We start from the raw sequence: 13,289 nt of genomic DNA, 5'->3' as shown, positions 1-13,289 counted from the left end.
TTTATAAATAAATAAAATCAAGGCTGTCTTCCTACGTTGGAGTGGAATCAGTCTACCAGGCTGACTTCCATGCCAAGATAATTTGTTCAACTCATCCTTAAGTTGAAAGGGCTTTGGGAATTTTTCTTTGGCTTTTATTTCTGTAGCCTGGGCTTAAGGAGGGGGATGTGTTAAAAAAATAGTGAAAAAAAATGTATTAAGAAAGCACAGCTAAAGAGATTACAACCTTAGAGAGGACAAGAAATTCTTTAAAATAGAAAAGAAACTAGTTAAAAAAGAAAAATCCTTCTTTAAACCCCTGCCATTGTAATTCACAGAGCACTGCAGTCTGCTAATTCCTCCAGATTTTTCTTCACCATACTTGTGCCACCATCCAGTCGAACTTCATTTCCTTCAGAACACCCATCTTATTGTTGAGCTCTTAAATCTGTACCATTAATCTCCTCCACAGAAATAGAGAAAATCCCAACTTTACATTGCTGCTCTTAGCCTGTCCATTGTCCCCAAAATTAGGCACTCCTCTGAACTTCCATCGGAGTGGGGTTCATGAATCCTCATGTAAGTTGGAAGATTCAGTTGTCAGACACATACCTGATTGTTTTAAAAACTCCTCCAATAACAATCCATCATCACAGGCAAACTCATTGGCTACATCACTCTCATCATCCGGCATATCTCCCTGTTGTTTTTCTCCTTTCCCATACTAAACTTTTCATCTGTATCCCCCTTTTGAACAGTAACACTTGCCTGCACTGCTCTCTGATGAGAATAAACCTTGCCACCCCTTGCTTTATCACGGCTGCTTCCCTCATCAGTTATAGCCACGCCGTCTTTACAAAGAACCATTTAACTCCTCCAGAAGGATAGCAGTGGGCATAATTGTCCCTTTAAAACCATAATATTACTGATCTTACTAGTTACTAGAAGTTCCTGTATTTATTAAATTTGGGATGTAAGTATAAGTTACATTAGGTTATGGTAAACATCTTATCTTGTATTTTTCAGATTTGAACGTTTTTGTTCCAAAAATTGCCTCCAGGAAGGCAATTGGCCACAAGATGAAGTTGGACTTGGAGATGAATCCCCTTTAGTAGCCAGACCTGTGTTTAGCTTGGTGAAGTGAAAGAATGGAATGTAGGAGTACTGGGGTTTAATGAAACTATTGTTTTTGTCATCTATGTAACATGTCATTTATATGGTCTAGAAGTGTCTAGTTACCTGTTTTTTCCTATATATTCTTACATGTTTTACTGCTGGATTTTGAGCCATTGATTTGTAAGACTCGTAGGCAAATTAAGCTATTTATTTATTTATTTTATTTTATTTTATTTTTTGGTGAGAGATCTGTTTACTTGGACTGAATGTTTATGGCAAGCACAAGCTCACATGTAATTCAATTTTGTGCTCTGAACTTTTGGAGTGGTTTGTAGATCTACAACAATCGCATTCTTCGTTTACTGGAAGAGCCAACTGATTTGTTATCCTTGATTAGAGATGATGATCAGCTTGTTGCGTATCGATTACCCAAAGATAGCGAGGCGCCCCACTTAGTTGTGTTCATGCATGCACAGGTGGAAAAGTAAGTCCAACTTAACCCATATTCAATTATATATGTTCTTTCTACTTGATTAATTTGATTGATTTTACTTCTCATAGAGGGAAACATATACATGTTTTTTATTTTTTTTTTCCAAGCGCCACTGTTCACCTTCCGAGCTTAAGTGGATCTTGATCTTGGATCTCTATTCCAAAAAAGGTGCATCATTATCCATCATTTTGTGTTCCAACTCGTTTGGCTACATTTAACAGCACGAGGACTTTTGAGTTTCTCTTTCATTCTATGTAATTTTTCTAGCTCTTCCTGCTTGTTTGGCGAGACTTACCAATTTGGGGTTTTGAGTAACATGTTATATTCAATACCGGTTCATTTCCCATCATCATTTTCCCAATTAATGTTCTTGGACTTGGCTTCCTGCCCCTATTCTGGTATTTCTTCCTGTTTCTGCTCCTTATTCTGGTAACCATGCTTGTGTTCTATCATTCCTATTAATGTTCTTGGACTTAGCTTCCTGCTACTATTTCTGATGTTTCACATTTGTGATATTCATTCTGGTTGCCTTGCTATTAGGTGTTTATCTTGTGGTTAGCTGTTTATGTCTGAAGATGCAACTTGTGTTACCTGCAGTGTTTTAAACCTTACGTTTCAAGTAAAAGAAGAAAACATGAAACATATGCTTGTTATTGAACTTTTTGATTATAGTTGTGTGTTTTTTATGAGCTTTGAATTTGGAATTCTTTTAAAATTCATTCTTTTTATTGATTGTCATGATTGATATTTTGATGCTGGGTTTTTGATCAGGAATTCATTGTATGGGAGGACAAAGTTATGCAGGAAGATTTTTGGAATTCCCCTTGTGGCAAGAATGTCTAATATTTCTAAAGGATCCTATATCCGCAAACAGTTTCTGAAATTACTTGTTCCATTTCTAATGCCTAACGAAGATAATTTAACTGATTATGATGATGCTGGAGATAGTGGTAATGAAGATGCTGAAATGGAGGATGCTACCAGTCCTGCTGTTTCAGATGTTGATTCAGAATCAGATAGTGAGACTGGGGGTAGCTCACACTTGGATTCTGATTTCCAGTTTTACTTGACAGATGAGAAAGCATACATCCAGGGTGCAAGGATAAAGATGAATGAGCCAGTGGTGGTCTCAGGATTTTCCAGGATGTTGAATGTGTGTGTTTGTTGGCCGGATAAAATGATTGAACGGTATGATACTAGGCTTCTGAGCTCTTTGCCAGAGATATTCAATCCTGGGTTGTTTACGAAAAGGCCTCAAGAAACAGTTCCGTTATACAAATGCCTTGAAGCCTTCTTGAAGGAGGAGCCTTTGGGACCAGAAGACATGTGGTTAGTTTATACTCAATCTTAGTTCTATTATTTAATTTAATTGTAACATGCCAGTTTTTTGTCAAATTTTCATTCAGGACACAATAAGGGAGCTGTAGTAATGGGCGTAGAGTTTTTGGTCATAATGGTTTAATTTAGTATAGCAGGATTGGTTTGATTTCTATTTATTTTGTTCAATGGAGTTAGGAAACATTTCCTTTTAGGCTAGAGTGTAGCATGTATTTTATTGCTTTTTTTTTTTTGGTTTATATGTTCAGTTATTCTAGTCTTGTAATTTTTTGGTTTTTATTCTTTCTATAGGCCTTTTCTATACTATTGTTTGTCTCTTTTCTTGTGAAATACTTTATTAGGAGAACAAAAAAGTGGGGGAAAAAGAGAGTTCCTATTAAGCAATCAAGTTTGTATTCTGTTATTTCACTTGGAATTATGGCCATTGTCTCTTTGCCTTTCTAATGTCAATTGTTGTGATCTCATCTAATGCTAGGTACTGCCCCATGTGCAAGCAACACCAGCAAGCCAGCAAAAAGTTAGATCTTTGGAGATTGCCAGAGATACTGATTATTCATTTAAAGCGGTTTTCATATTCGCATTTTTATAAGAACAAGATGGAAACATTTATTGACTTCCCTATTGATGATCTTGACCTCTCGACTTACATTGCTCACAAAAGTGGCCAACTGTCTGATCATTACTCATTATATGCAATCATCAATCATTATGGAGGCATGGGTGGTGGTCATTATACTGCATTTGTTTGTGTAAGTAGTGTTTCTTTTACTTTTGGATTTAGTGTATAGTTTATTGCTATTTCAATTATTCAAAATCCTGAAAGTACGACTATAGAGAGCTTCCTTTGTTAGGACATAGTGCTTTGTCTATTGAGTTCAAATTTTGATTATAAGTGAAGAGCAAGTTTAATGTTGTGTGTTATGGAAGAAGGGTTGTAGTTTGATATGAAATTTGACTTACGTTACATGACCACGGGCTAAGCTTGTTCAGGTAATTATGCTTGCCTATGACCGCTTATCTCGTGTGTTTGGGATGAATTTCCATAATGTAAATACTAGTGTAGGGTTATTTTCTAGTATTTATTTCATTGTAAGCCAAATAAGGCAGTATGACTCCTCGGTCACTTTGATGTTTCCTAGTGCCAGAGTGAGAATGTCCTAGAAAGCTCTTTAGGGGAGGGTGAGTGTTCATCAGTCATTGTAAAACTCAGTAGCAATTGTCAACGTGCTTAGCTTACTTGCCTCCCTCCCTAAGTACAACATGTCAACGGAGGATTTGTTAATGAATTACGTTTGCTTCAATATTTACTGCTTGGTTGCCACGGCTTTCATGAATTGATTTTTATTTCCGCTACTATCTGATTGAATGTTAATGAAAGTGCTTCGTGGATGAATGTTGGTAAACAATAGGCTGGCTAGTTAAGCAAGAGTGCTTTAGCTAGCGCCGCACGACCCTTCACAACGGTGTGAAAAAGGCGGACCGTGACATTTGGTATCAGAGCCAAGTCGGTGACACTTGGTGAGAGCCCAAGGTTGAGTTGCTACGTGAATTCGATTGCCTTCGTTGTTGGATTTGGGAAGCTTTGGTAAGCGACCATGGCACCAAACACTGTTGAGAGGATTAGCGTGCTGGAAGCACAGGTTGAGGAAACAACCAATACTATGGCCGCGGAGGTGGCCCAGATGAGAGAACTTGTTGATGAAGTGAGGGGATCACAAAAACATCAAGCAGGTTTGATAGGCGACATGTCAGAGGACTTTCGCCACACTGTGGAAACTTTGCAAGCCCGGATGGCAGATCTGGATGCAAAGGTAAATGTGATGGTTCTTGCTATGGGGAACTCCAACACTCCGGGAGTTAGCAAAACCAAGGTGCCAGAACCCAGGACGTATGGGGGTGCCTGAGATGTCAAGGAGTTAGAGAACTTCTTGTTTGATGTGGAGCAGTACTTTCGCATTGTGAGGATGGCCTCAGAACAGGCAAAGGTGGATACTGCGACCATGTACTTGGTTGGTGATGCCAAATTGTGGTGGCGTACCAAGTACAGAGAAATTGAAAATGGAAACTGTGTGATTGATAGTTGGGCAGACTTGAGGAGAGAGCTCAAGGCCCAATTCTTTCCTGAGAACGTTGAGTATAATGTAAGGAGAAAACTGAGAGATCTCAAGCATACGGGGTCAATCAGTGAATATGTGAAACAATTTTCTGCTTTAATGTTGGATATTCGGGATATGTCGGAGAAGGACAAGTTGTTCTATTTTCTTGAGGGGATGAAACCGTGGGCAAGAACTGAACTTCATAGGCAAAGGGTTCAAGACTTGTCAACTGCACAAGCGGCTGCAGAGCGTTTGACAGACTACGCTGGTGATGAGACCACTTCGTCCAAACGATTTGGCAGAGAGGGAAACAGTGGAATGTCTTTCAAGAATGGCAAACCCAAGAGTGGGGGAGCCGACTCTAAATCATCAACCTCACAGGAAGCTTCGTCGTCTCAAGGGTTCAACACACCCAATGGAAAGGGGAAGAGTAAAATTGAGTGTTTCTTGTGTCGAGGTCCTCATAGAGTTTTTGAGTGCCCTCACAAAGCATCACTTAATGCCTTACAGGCTTCCATTGTAGAACAGGAAGTGGGAGACGATGGGGAAGAGGATGATGCCCCGAGGGTGGGTTCAGTGCGGTTAGTGAACGCATTGGAAAAGCAGGCAAAAACACCGAAAGTTACACGAGCAAAAGGGTTAATGTTTGTGGACTTGAGGATAAATGGGAAGAGTACTCGTGCTATGGTGGAGACGGGAGCTACTCATAATTTTGTTTCGCAGTTGGAAGCAGGAAGACTCAACTTATCCTTAGAGAAGGATACAGGACGCGTGAAAGCAGTTAACTCTGTAGCCTAGCCTACTCTGGGAGTAGCCAAGCAAGTGGCTATAAAGCTTGGACAGTGGGAAGGTCATGCGAATTTCACAGCGGTGCCATTGGATGACTATCCAGTCATTCTAGGAATGGAGTTCTTAATGGGGACGAGGGCAGTGCTGATGCCTTCGGCTGGTTCCCTGTGTCTGATGGGAGATCACTCGTGCATGGTGCAAGTCGTTGCAACGAAGGGAGACGACGGGAAGTCCCTTTCAGCCATACAACTCAATGAAGGATTGGGTCAGGGTGAGCAGACACGTCTAGCCACGGTGGTGGTAGACAAAGAAGTAGGCCAAGAGCTGGAGCCTACGACCATCCAAGCGGTGTTGGATGAGGATAAGGAGGTGTTGCCGGATAAGCTGCCTCACAATTTGCCTTCACGACGGACTGTGGAGCAAGAGATCGAGTTGTTATCAGGAGTGAAACCACCTGCTAAAAGGCCATGTTGGATTGCGCTTAGAGAGATAGTAGAGTTGGGGAAACAGCTTGATGAAGTGGAAGCGGGATGTGTTCACCCTTCCAAAACACCATTGGGAGCATCGGTGTCGTTTCAGAGGAAACATGAAGAGCATCTACGGAAGGTGTTCGACAGGCTGAAGGGAAACAGTCTGGATGTGAAGAAGGAGAATTTCTCTTTCGCTCGGTGGAGCAACAAATTCCTTGGTCAAGTCGTTGAACAAGGTCGTATCCGGAGGGTTATGGAGAACGTAAGGATGATTCAAGAACGGAAGATCCCCACGACAGTGAAGGAGTTGCGTTCCTTTCTTGGCCTTACTAGTTTCTACAGGAAGTTCGTTAAGGGGTATTCGCGGAGAATGACTCCAATGACAGGACTACTGGGGAGGTATTATTGGCCGCACACGCGGGATGATGTGGTTGATTATACCAAAACTTGTCTCACTTGCCAACAAGACAAGGGGGAGTAGAAGAAGTATGGTACTTTCATGGCCGCCCCAAAGTACTGTTTGGCAGAGGGGACGACACAATTGTTCCTTGTGACTATTGTGAGATATTGGGGTGTTCCCCAAGTTATTATTTGTGACCAAGATTTAATGTTCACTGACAACTTCTTAACAGAGTTTTTCAGGATATTTAGGTCACGCCTTGACATCTTTTCGAGTTATTATCGACAGATAGACGAACAGATGAAGAGATTCAGAGAGCTACTAGATGAGTACTTGTGCCATTGTGTCAATGACAACCAGAAGAATGGCGTGCAACTACTTGATGTGGCTCCGTTCTGTGGCAACGCCCAAAGGCGCTCAACAACCAACAAGAGCCCTTTTGAGCTTGTTACAGGTCAGTTGCCACTGTTACCTCACACAGTGGGCGAGCCGTACAGACAAAAGAGTCCTAGGGCGTACATCTTCACCAGTGAAGGGAGACAGAATGCAGACTTTGCCCAAGCCTATCTGGAGAAAGCTTCTAAGCAGATGAAGAAGTGGGCAGAACAGGAGACAAGACCGCAATTTCATGTCAATTGCCTTAAGCCATTCAATGCCAACACCAACAACTTGAGCAGAAGTCAGCCAAACAGCGCAGAGTTGAAGACAGTGCAACCTGACAAACATGATGTTGAAGAGATCCTTGCAGATAGAAAGTTCCTATCCTCAAGGAAGAAGTGGCAGAAGTTCCTAGTGAAGTGGAAGTGCCTTGATGATAAAGAAATCAGCTGGATTTCTACGGAAGATTTGAAGCCATTCGTGGACAAAGTTGAAGTGTACCTATTGCCAAAAGTCTACGAGGACGTCGACCGCATAAGTGGGGGAGAATGTTACGGGCTAAGCTTGTTCAGGGCATTATGCTTGCCTATGACCGCTTATCTCGTGTGTTTGGGATGGGTTTCCATCATGTAAATACTAGTGTAGGGTTATTTTCTAGTATTTATTTCATTGTAAGCCAAATAAGGCAGTATGACTCCTCGGTCACTTTGATGTTTCCTAGTGCCAGAGTGAGAATGGCTTAGAAAGCTCTTTAGGGGAGGGTGAGTGTTCATCAGTCATTGTAAAACTCACTAGCAATTGTCAACGTGCTTAGCCTACTTGCCTCCCTCGCTAAGTACAACATGTCAACGGAGGATTTGTTAATGAATTACGTTTGCTTCAATATTTACTGCTTGGTTGCCACGGCTTTCATGAATTGATTATTATTTCCGCTGCTATCTGATTGAATGTTAATGAAAGTGCTTCGTGGATGAATGTTGGTAAACAATAGGCTGGCTAGTTAAGCAAGATTGCTTTAGCTAGCGTCGCACGGCCCTTCACAACGGTGTGAAAAAGGCGGACCGTGACACTTGGGCATGGGTGTTGACGTGGATATATGTTTAAGCATTTGTCATCTAAGAGCTTTAAATCAGTGGACACATGGGCATGAATAGTTCAAATAACATAATTTGACTTCATTTTCTAAATAAGTTTTTACGTAAAATGTTTTTTTTTTTTCCAAATTACTAGAATAGTTCAATATGCATGCTCTATCCATTTTTAGAACAAATGTGTCGGTGCAAATGGGCAACAATACAACAGTAGCAACAACAATAACAGACTAAGCCTTAAGTCCGATTAGGTGGGGTCAGTAACATGAATCCTTTTCTGCCAATTTATGCAATTATGGATAATTTCTTTCGACAAATTTAGGGCTATTAAATCCTTACTATCTCATTCCAAGTTGTTTTAGGTCTATCTCTATCCCTTCTGCTGCCCCTTATAGTAACTAACTCATTCTTCTCACTAGTTCACTATGTGACTTACGTTGCAGGTGTCCAAACCATCGGATTGGTCCCTCCCTTATCTTATCTTCTATGGGAGCTATGCCTAACTTACCATGAATATGCTCATTTCCTAATTTATTATTTTACATTACACCACTCATCCATCTAATCGTTTTCATCTCAGTAACTTTTACCTTTTGGATATGCTATTTCTTAGTCGTCCAACATTCTGATCCAGGTAGCATAGCTGGTCTTACAGTTGTCTTATAAAATTTTCCCTTTAATTTTAAGGGTATTCTATGATCTCAAACACACTTGAAGCACTTTTCCATTTTACTCATCCTACTTTAACTTCATGGATTACATCTTGTTCAATTTATCCCTCAGCTTGCGTAATAGATCCAAGGTATTGAAATCTATTAGTGCTATTGATTTCTTCATGACCAAGTTTAACTTTGTCTCTAATATTCCTCTTGCTATTATTGAAATTATATTTCATATATTCTATCTTATTTCTACTTGTCTTAAAGCCTCTAGATTCTAAAGCTTCTCTCCATAATTCTAACTTAGACTCTACTACACCCTTAGTTTTATCAATCAAGACAATATCATCTGCAAACAACATACACCATGGAATGTCATTTTGGATACTTCTAGTCTGTTCATCCATCATTAAAGCAAAAATATAGGGGCTTAAAGTAGATCCTTGATGTACATGTATTGTGATTGGAAATTCTCTAGTCTCTCCACTTATAATCCTAACACTAGTTGTTACTCCATCATACATAATAACATCAATATACCTACTACATACACATTTTTTTTATTAAAACCCACCATAGAATTTCCCTAGGTACTCTATCATACATTTTCTCTTAGTCAATAAATACCATATATAATTCCCTATTCTTTTCCCTAAACTTTTCCATTAATCTTCTTAAAAGATATATAACTTCTGTAGTAAATCTCCCAGACATAAAACCAAATTGATTTTCTGAGACCTTCGTTTTTGGCCTTAATTTTGTTCAACTACCTTTTCTCAAAGTTTCATTGTATGAATCATAAGTTTAATTCCACGATAGTTATTACAATTTTGAATATCTTCTTTATTTTTGTATATAGGTATTGCAATGCTCCTTTTTTTTTTTTTATTTGCCTTACATTTTCCTATTTTTTTTTTATATAATTATGCTAAATGAATTAGTTAATTATATAATTCTGTTATCACTTAATCATTTCCAAACTTTAATTAGGATGTTATCTTGTCCTATAGCTATTCCATTTTTCATTTTTTTAGTGCAAACCTTGTTAACTCTGATCTTGTGAAATTTCATATTTTTATTCTTCTCATCATTTGTCAATTCTAAAGTTTAAGCCTTCTACTTGGTTTTCATTAAATAACTTACTATAATAACTTCACCATCTTTCTTTTTATGTCTTCTTCCTTATCAAGACAATATCGTCCTCACTCTTTATACATTTTACATTACCGTAGTCCTACTCTTTCTTTCCCTAGCTCTAGCAAGTTTAAATATCTCTTTTTCCCCCCTTTTTTTTTTAAATCTAGCATACAAATTATTGAATGATCTATTTTCAACTTCACGAACAACCTTTTTTTGCATCTTTTCTCGCCTCTTTATACTTTTCAAAATTATCTATGTTTATGCATTTTTGCCATGTTTTATACCAAATTCTTTTTATCTTTATGGATTTTGGACATCCTGATCCTACCATAAACTTTCTTTGCTATTTGAAAATCTTCCTCTTGATTTACCCAAAATCTCTTTTAGTATCTTTTTAATAGAGTTAGCTATTCTACTCCAAAGAGTGTTTTTGTCTACATCATCTTCTATAGTCTAGTCACCATCTTTGATCATTTTATCTTTAAATTTTATTATATTTTCTCCTTTAAGGTTCCGCTACCTAGTTCTCTTTCATTGATTTATTTTATCCTTTCTCTTCCCTTTTTTAATTCATATATCTAATGCTAAAACTCTATATTGTGTGGTTAGTGTAATATATTTGAGTATCCATGTGCCATAGTTGGTCTCTTGGCTGTTTGGGAAAAAAAAGGAAATTTTTTTTTTTTTCAGAGCTTGTTGCTTTTGGAATTTTGAGAGCCACCAAAAAGGACTTCCAAAATAATTTAAAATGCTTGATTTCAAATACAATGCCTTCTAGAGCATCACTTTCAAGATGAAAATCTCAAGCAGAATATAATGTCAAAATCCATTTGATTATGATTCTTTTTAGTAGGCTTATCCTATGTTTTGGAGCTTAGATTTTGGACCTTGGATCTTAATTTGTATGGATTTGGATAAAATGTTGTATAGAATTATACTAAATTTTTATCCAAATCCATACAAATCCACTGCTCCTAAACACAAAAAAGGAAATATCCTGCAAAACCATTAATTCATATAATGGCTTCTTAAAATTTATGTTGTTGTTATTATTATTATTATTATTACTGTTTTCTTCTATTCTAATTTTTTTTTCTCAATTTTTTTTGAATGTACAATCTCCTACACATTAGTATGCCTTTTGGATTATTTCATAGGAGTAATCAATGCCATTTCTATGGGCTGCGACTTATTTGCATGTATTGCCAAGGGAGTAGCTTAAATTATTTCCTTCCCAAGAAAGAAGTCACTGATGTTGTGCTTGGCTTCTATTCCTTAAGATTGCATGATAATGAATGTGAATTGCTAATTTTATGTGTATTGTTTGGGTTAGTGGCAATTCTTTTATATTTTATTTTTTATTTCTATTCTGTTCTTTGTTCTATGTTTTTGTTTCTATTTTTAATGTTTTAAATGTCCATGTTTTTGGACTGGAGTTTGGACTCGTGTTTAATATGGGTGTCAATCTTTTTCTCTGGTTCTCGTGTAGGATGGACTTGGCCAGTGGCATGAGTTTGATGACAGTGCAGTTTCTCCAGTCGGTGAGGACATCATAAAGACATCAGCTGCCTATGTTCTTTTCTACACGAGAGTTCCAGATGCATGATGTGGTATTGGTATGGTTTTCTCTACAATTGTAAAGTAGGACAAGTATGCTCGACTTTAATGAAGACCATTCTTGGCTATTGCTAAAATCTAAAATAAATGGCATCCTTCAGCCTTGGGGTTAATATGACCCAAGATTGAAAGAAACAGAAAGTTGATCTATTTATCTTAAAAGGATGCCACATTGCCAATGAAGATATTTTTACTTAAAAGCAAAAAAACTAGTTTATATTTATTATGCATATGTTATATTTTTTCTGGAGAAGAAACGTGAAATGTTCATTAGTTGCTTGTTCTCCTGAGAAGGGGTCTGCTTTGCCCTTGGATGAATATTTGTAGAGTTACCTATGTAATGCGTATGCTTTTTCTTGGTTGACCAGGTATATTGATGTGTCTCATTTTGCTCAAATACTGAAATTGCTGAAGTATTTCAAGTTGTTGGAAATTGGAAGCACGGAATTGTACATATAGTGACAGCGGAAGCAGAAAAAGGTTGTATTTGAAGTAGCTACTGAAAGAATCAATGCTGTCCCAGACAGGAAGCTCCTGCAGAACAAATGCCAGCTGACACGCATAAAGCTGTATACTAGAATGAAGTAGGCAGGGAGGCCATGCAGCTTTCTTGGGTGCATATAATGGAAGCCAAGTGGAGTTGCTTCAATTGGGTACTCCATCTGGAATGGCACCTGCTTTGTTGTTAGTACATCAGTTGTACATTGAAGTTATTGAGATGGTTTTATTACTTGATCTTTGTACTTTGTTCTCAACGTGGCTTCTGAAAGGTGAGTAGGTTTAATTTTCAGCTTTCATTTGAGCTAGGTTTGATTTTGTTGCATGTAGATGTATAAGGATGTAATAAGTGGGAAAAGAAGGGATGGAAAGGAAGAAAGTGGAAGGGAAAGGGAAGGGCTGGGATCCTTGTAACACAGGAAAGTGCTTTCCTTTCTCCCCTTTCCCTCTTCATTGGTGACAATGTTGGAAAGTGTCATTTGGGCCAAGTTTTATTTTGTTCATCTATTCTTGTTTTTTCCTCCGCCACATTTCTAGGAATTGTATTTATAGGAAAGAATTCTTTCAAAATTTTGTTAATAAAAAATGCATTTTTGTGTTCACTTTCTTTCGGTCTCGAACTCTTCTTCCTCGAACAAGGTGACTCTGCAACTACTATGAGATACTGCTTGATAGTTGCAGAATGCTACAACAAATGATTAACCAGAAACAGCTCCCCCTCCCCCCCCCCCTCACGCAATCGTGGTTTTCCTGTTAATTTGATACGATTTTCTTTTCTACTGTTAAATGTTGGAAGTGTGCACTGTGCTTAGCTGGCGTCAATTTTTTTCTCTCCCCTCTGTCACTTTAGAGGTTGAGTTTGTATGTCATGCTTTAAGAGGAGCTGTAGGGATGTAAATTGTTAGGTTACCCCTTTTACTTAAAAGCTGAGGCTGTTCGGTCAACAATGTTTATCAAACTTATATGTAGCCTAAAAACTCATAATAGGGAGTTCAATAATTTTTTAAAACACAATGTAATGAATATGAGCAATGAGACTAGAACTCATGGTGTCGTAATAACTAGTTCCGATATCATGTTAGATTATTATTTTATTTAAAATTTAAATTGTTAGGTTGTGGACGAGTAGTGTATATAAAACTTTAAAATAAATGAATTTTGGATGGTACCATATTTAGCGGTAATCCAGTTTTAGAGGTACAGATTTGGTAGTCCGTAAACATAT

At 38.1% G+C, this 13,289-nt stretch overlaps 1 protein-coding gene across 1 annotated transcript in view; it reads left to right on the top strand.

Moving 5' to 3' along the window:
- The window catches only part of LOC131162588 (ubiquitin carboxyl-terminal hydrolase 8-like), a 52,269-nt gene extending 39,603 nt beyond the window's left edge, over positions 1 to 12,666 (top strand). The window contains exons 10-14 of the mRNA XM_058119204.1: positions 1,431 to 1,579; positions 2,360 to 2,917; positions 3,402 to 3,675; positions 11,439 to 11,565; positions 11,935 to 12,666. Of these exons, the coding sequence (XP_057975187.1) occupies positions 1,431 to 1,579; positions 2,360 to 2,917; positions 3,402 to 3,675; positions 11,439 to 11,555 (1,098 nt within the window). The 3' untranslated portion in view covers positions 11,556 to 11,565; positions 11,935 to 12,666. The remainder of the gene's footprint in view (positions 1 to 1,430; positions 1,580 to 2,359; positions 2,918 to 3,401; positions 3,676 to 11,438; positions 11,566 to 11,934) is intronic.
- Positions 12,667 to 13,289: the final 623 nt, after the last annotated feature.

Source organism: Malania oleifera, chromosome 1 (genome assembly GCF_029873635.1).
Source record: "Malania oleifera isolate guangnan ecotype guangnan chromosome 1, ASM2987363v1, whole genome shotgun sequence".
In the NCBI taxonomy this organism is placed as follows: Eukaryota; Viridiplantae; Streptophyta; class Magnoliopsida; order Santalales; family Ximeniaceae; genus Malania; species Malania oleifera.
This window is presented reverse-complemented; position numbering and strand designations above follow the sequence as displayed.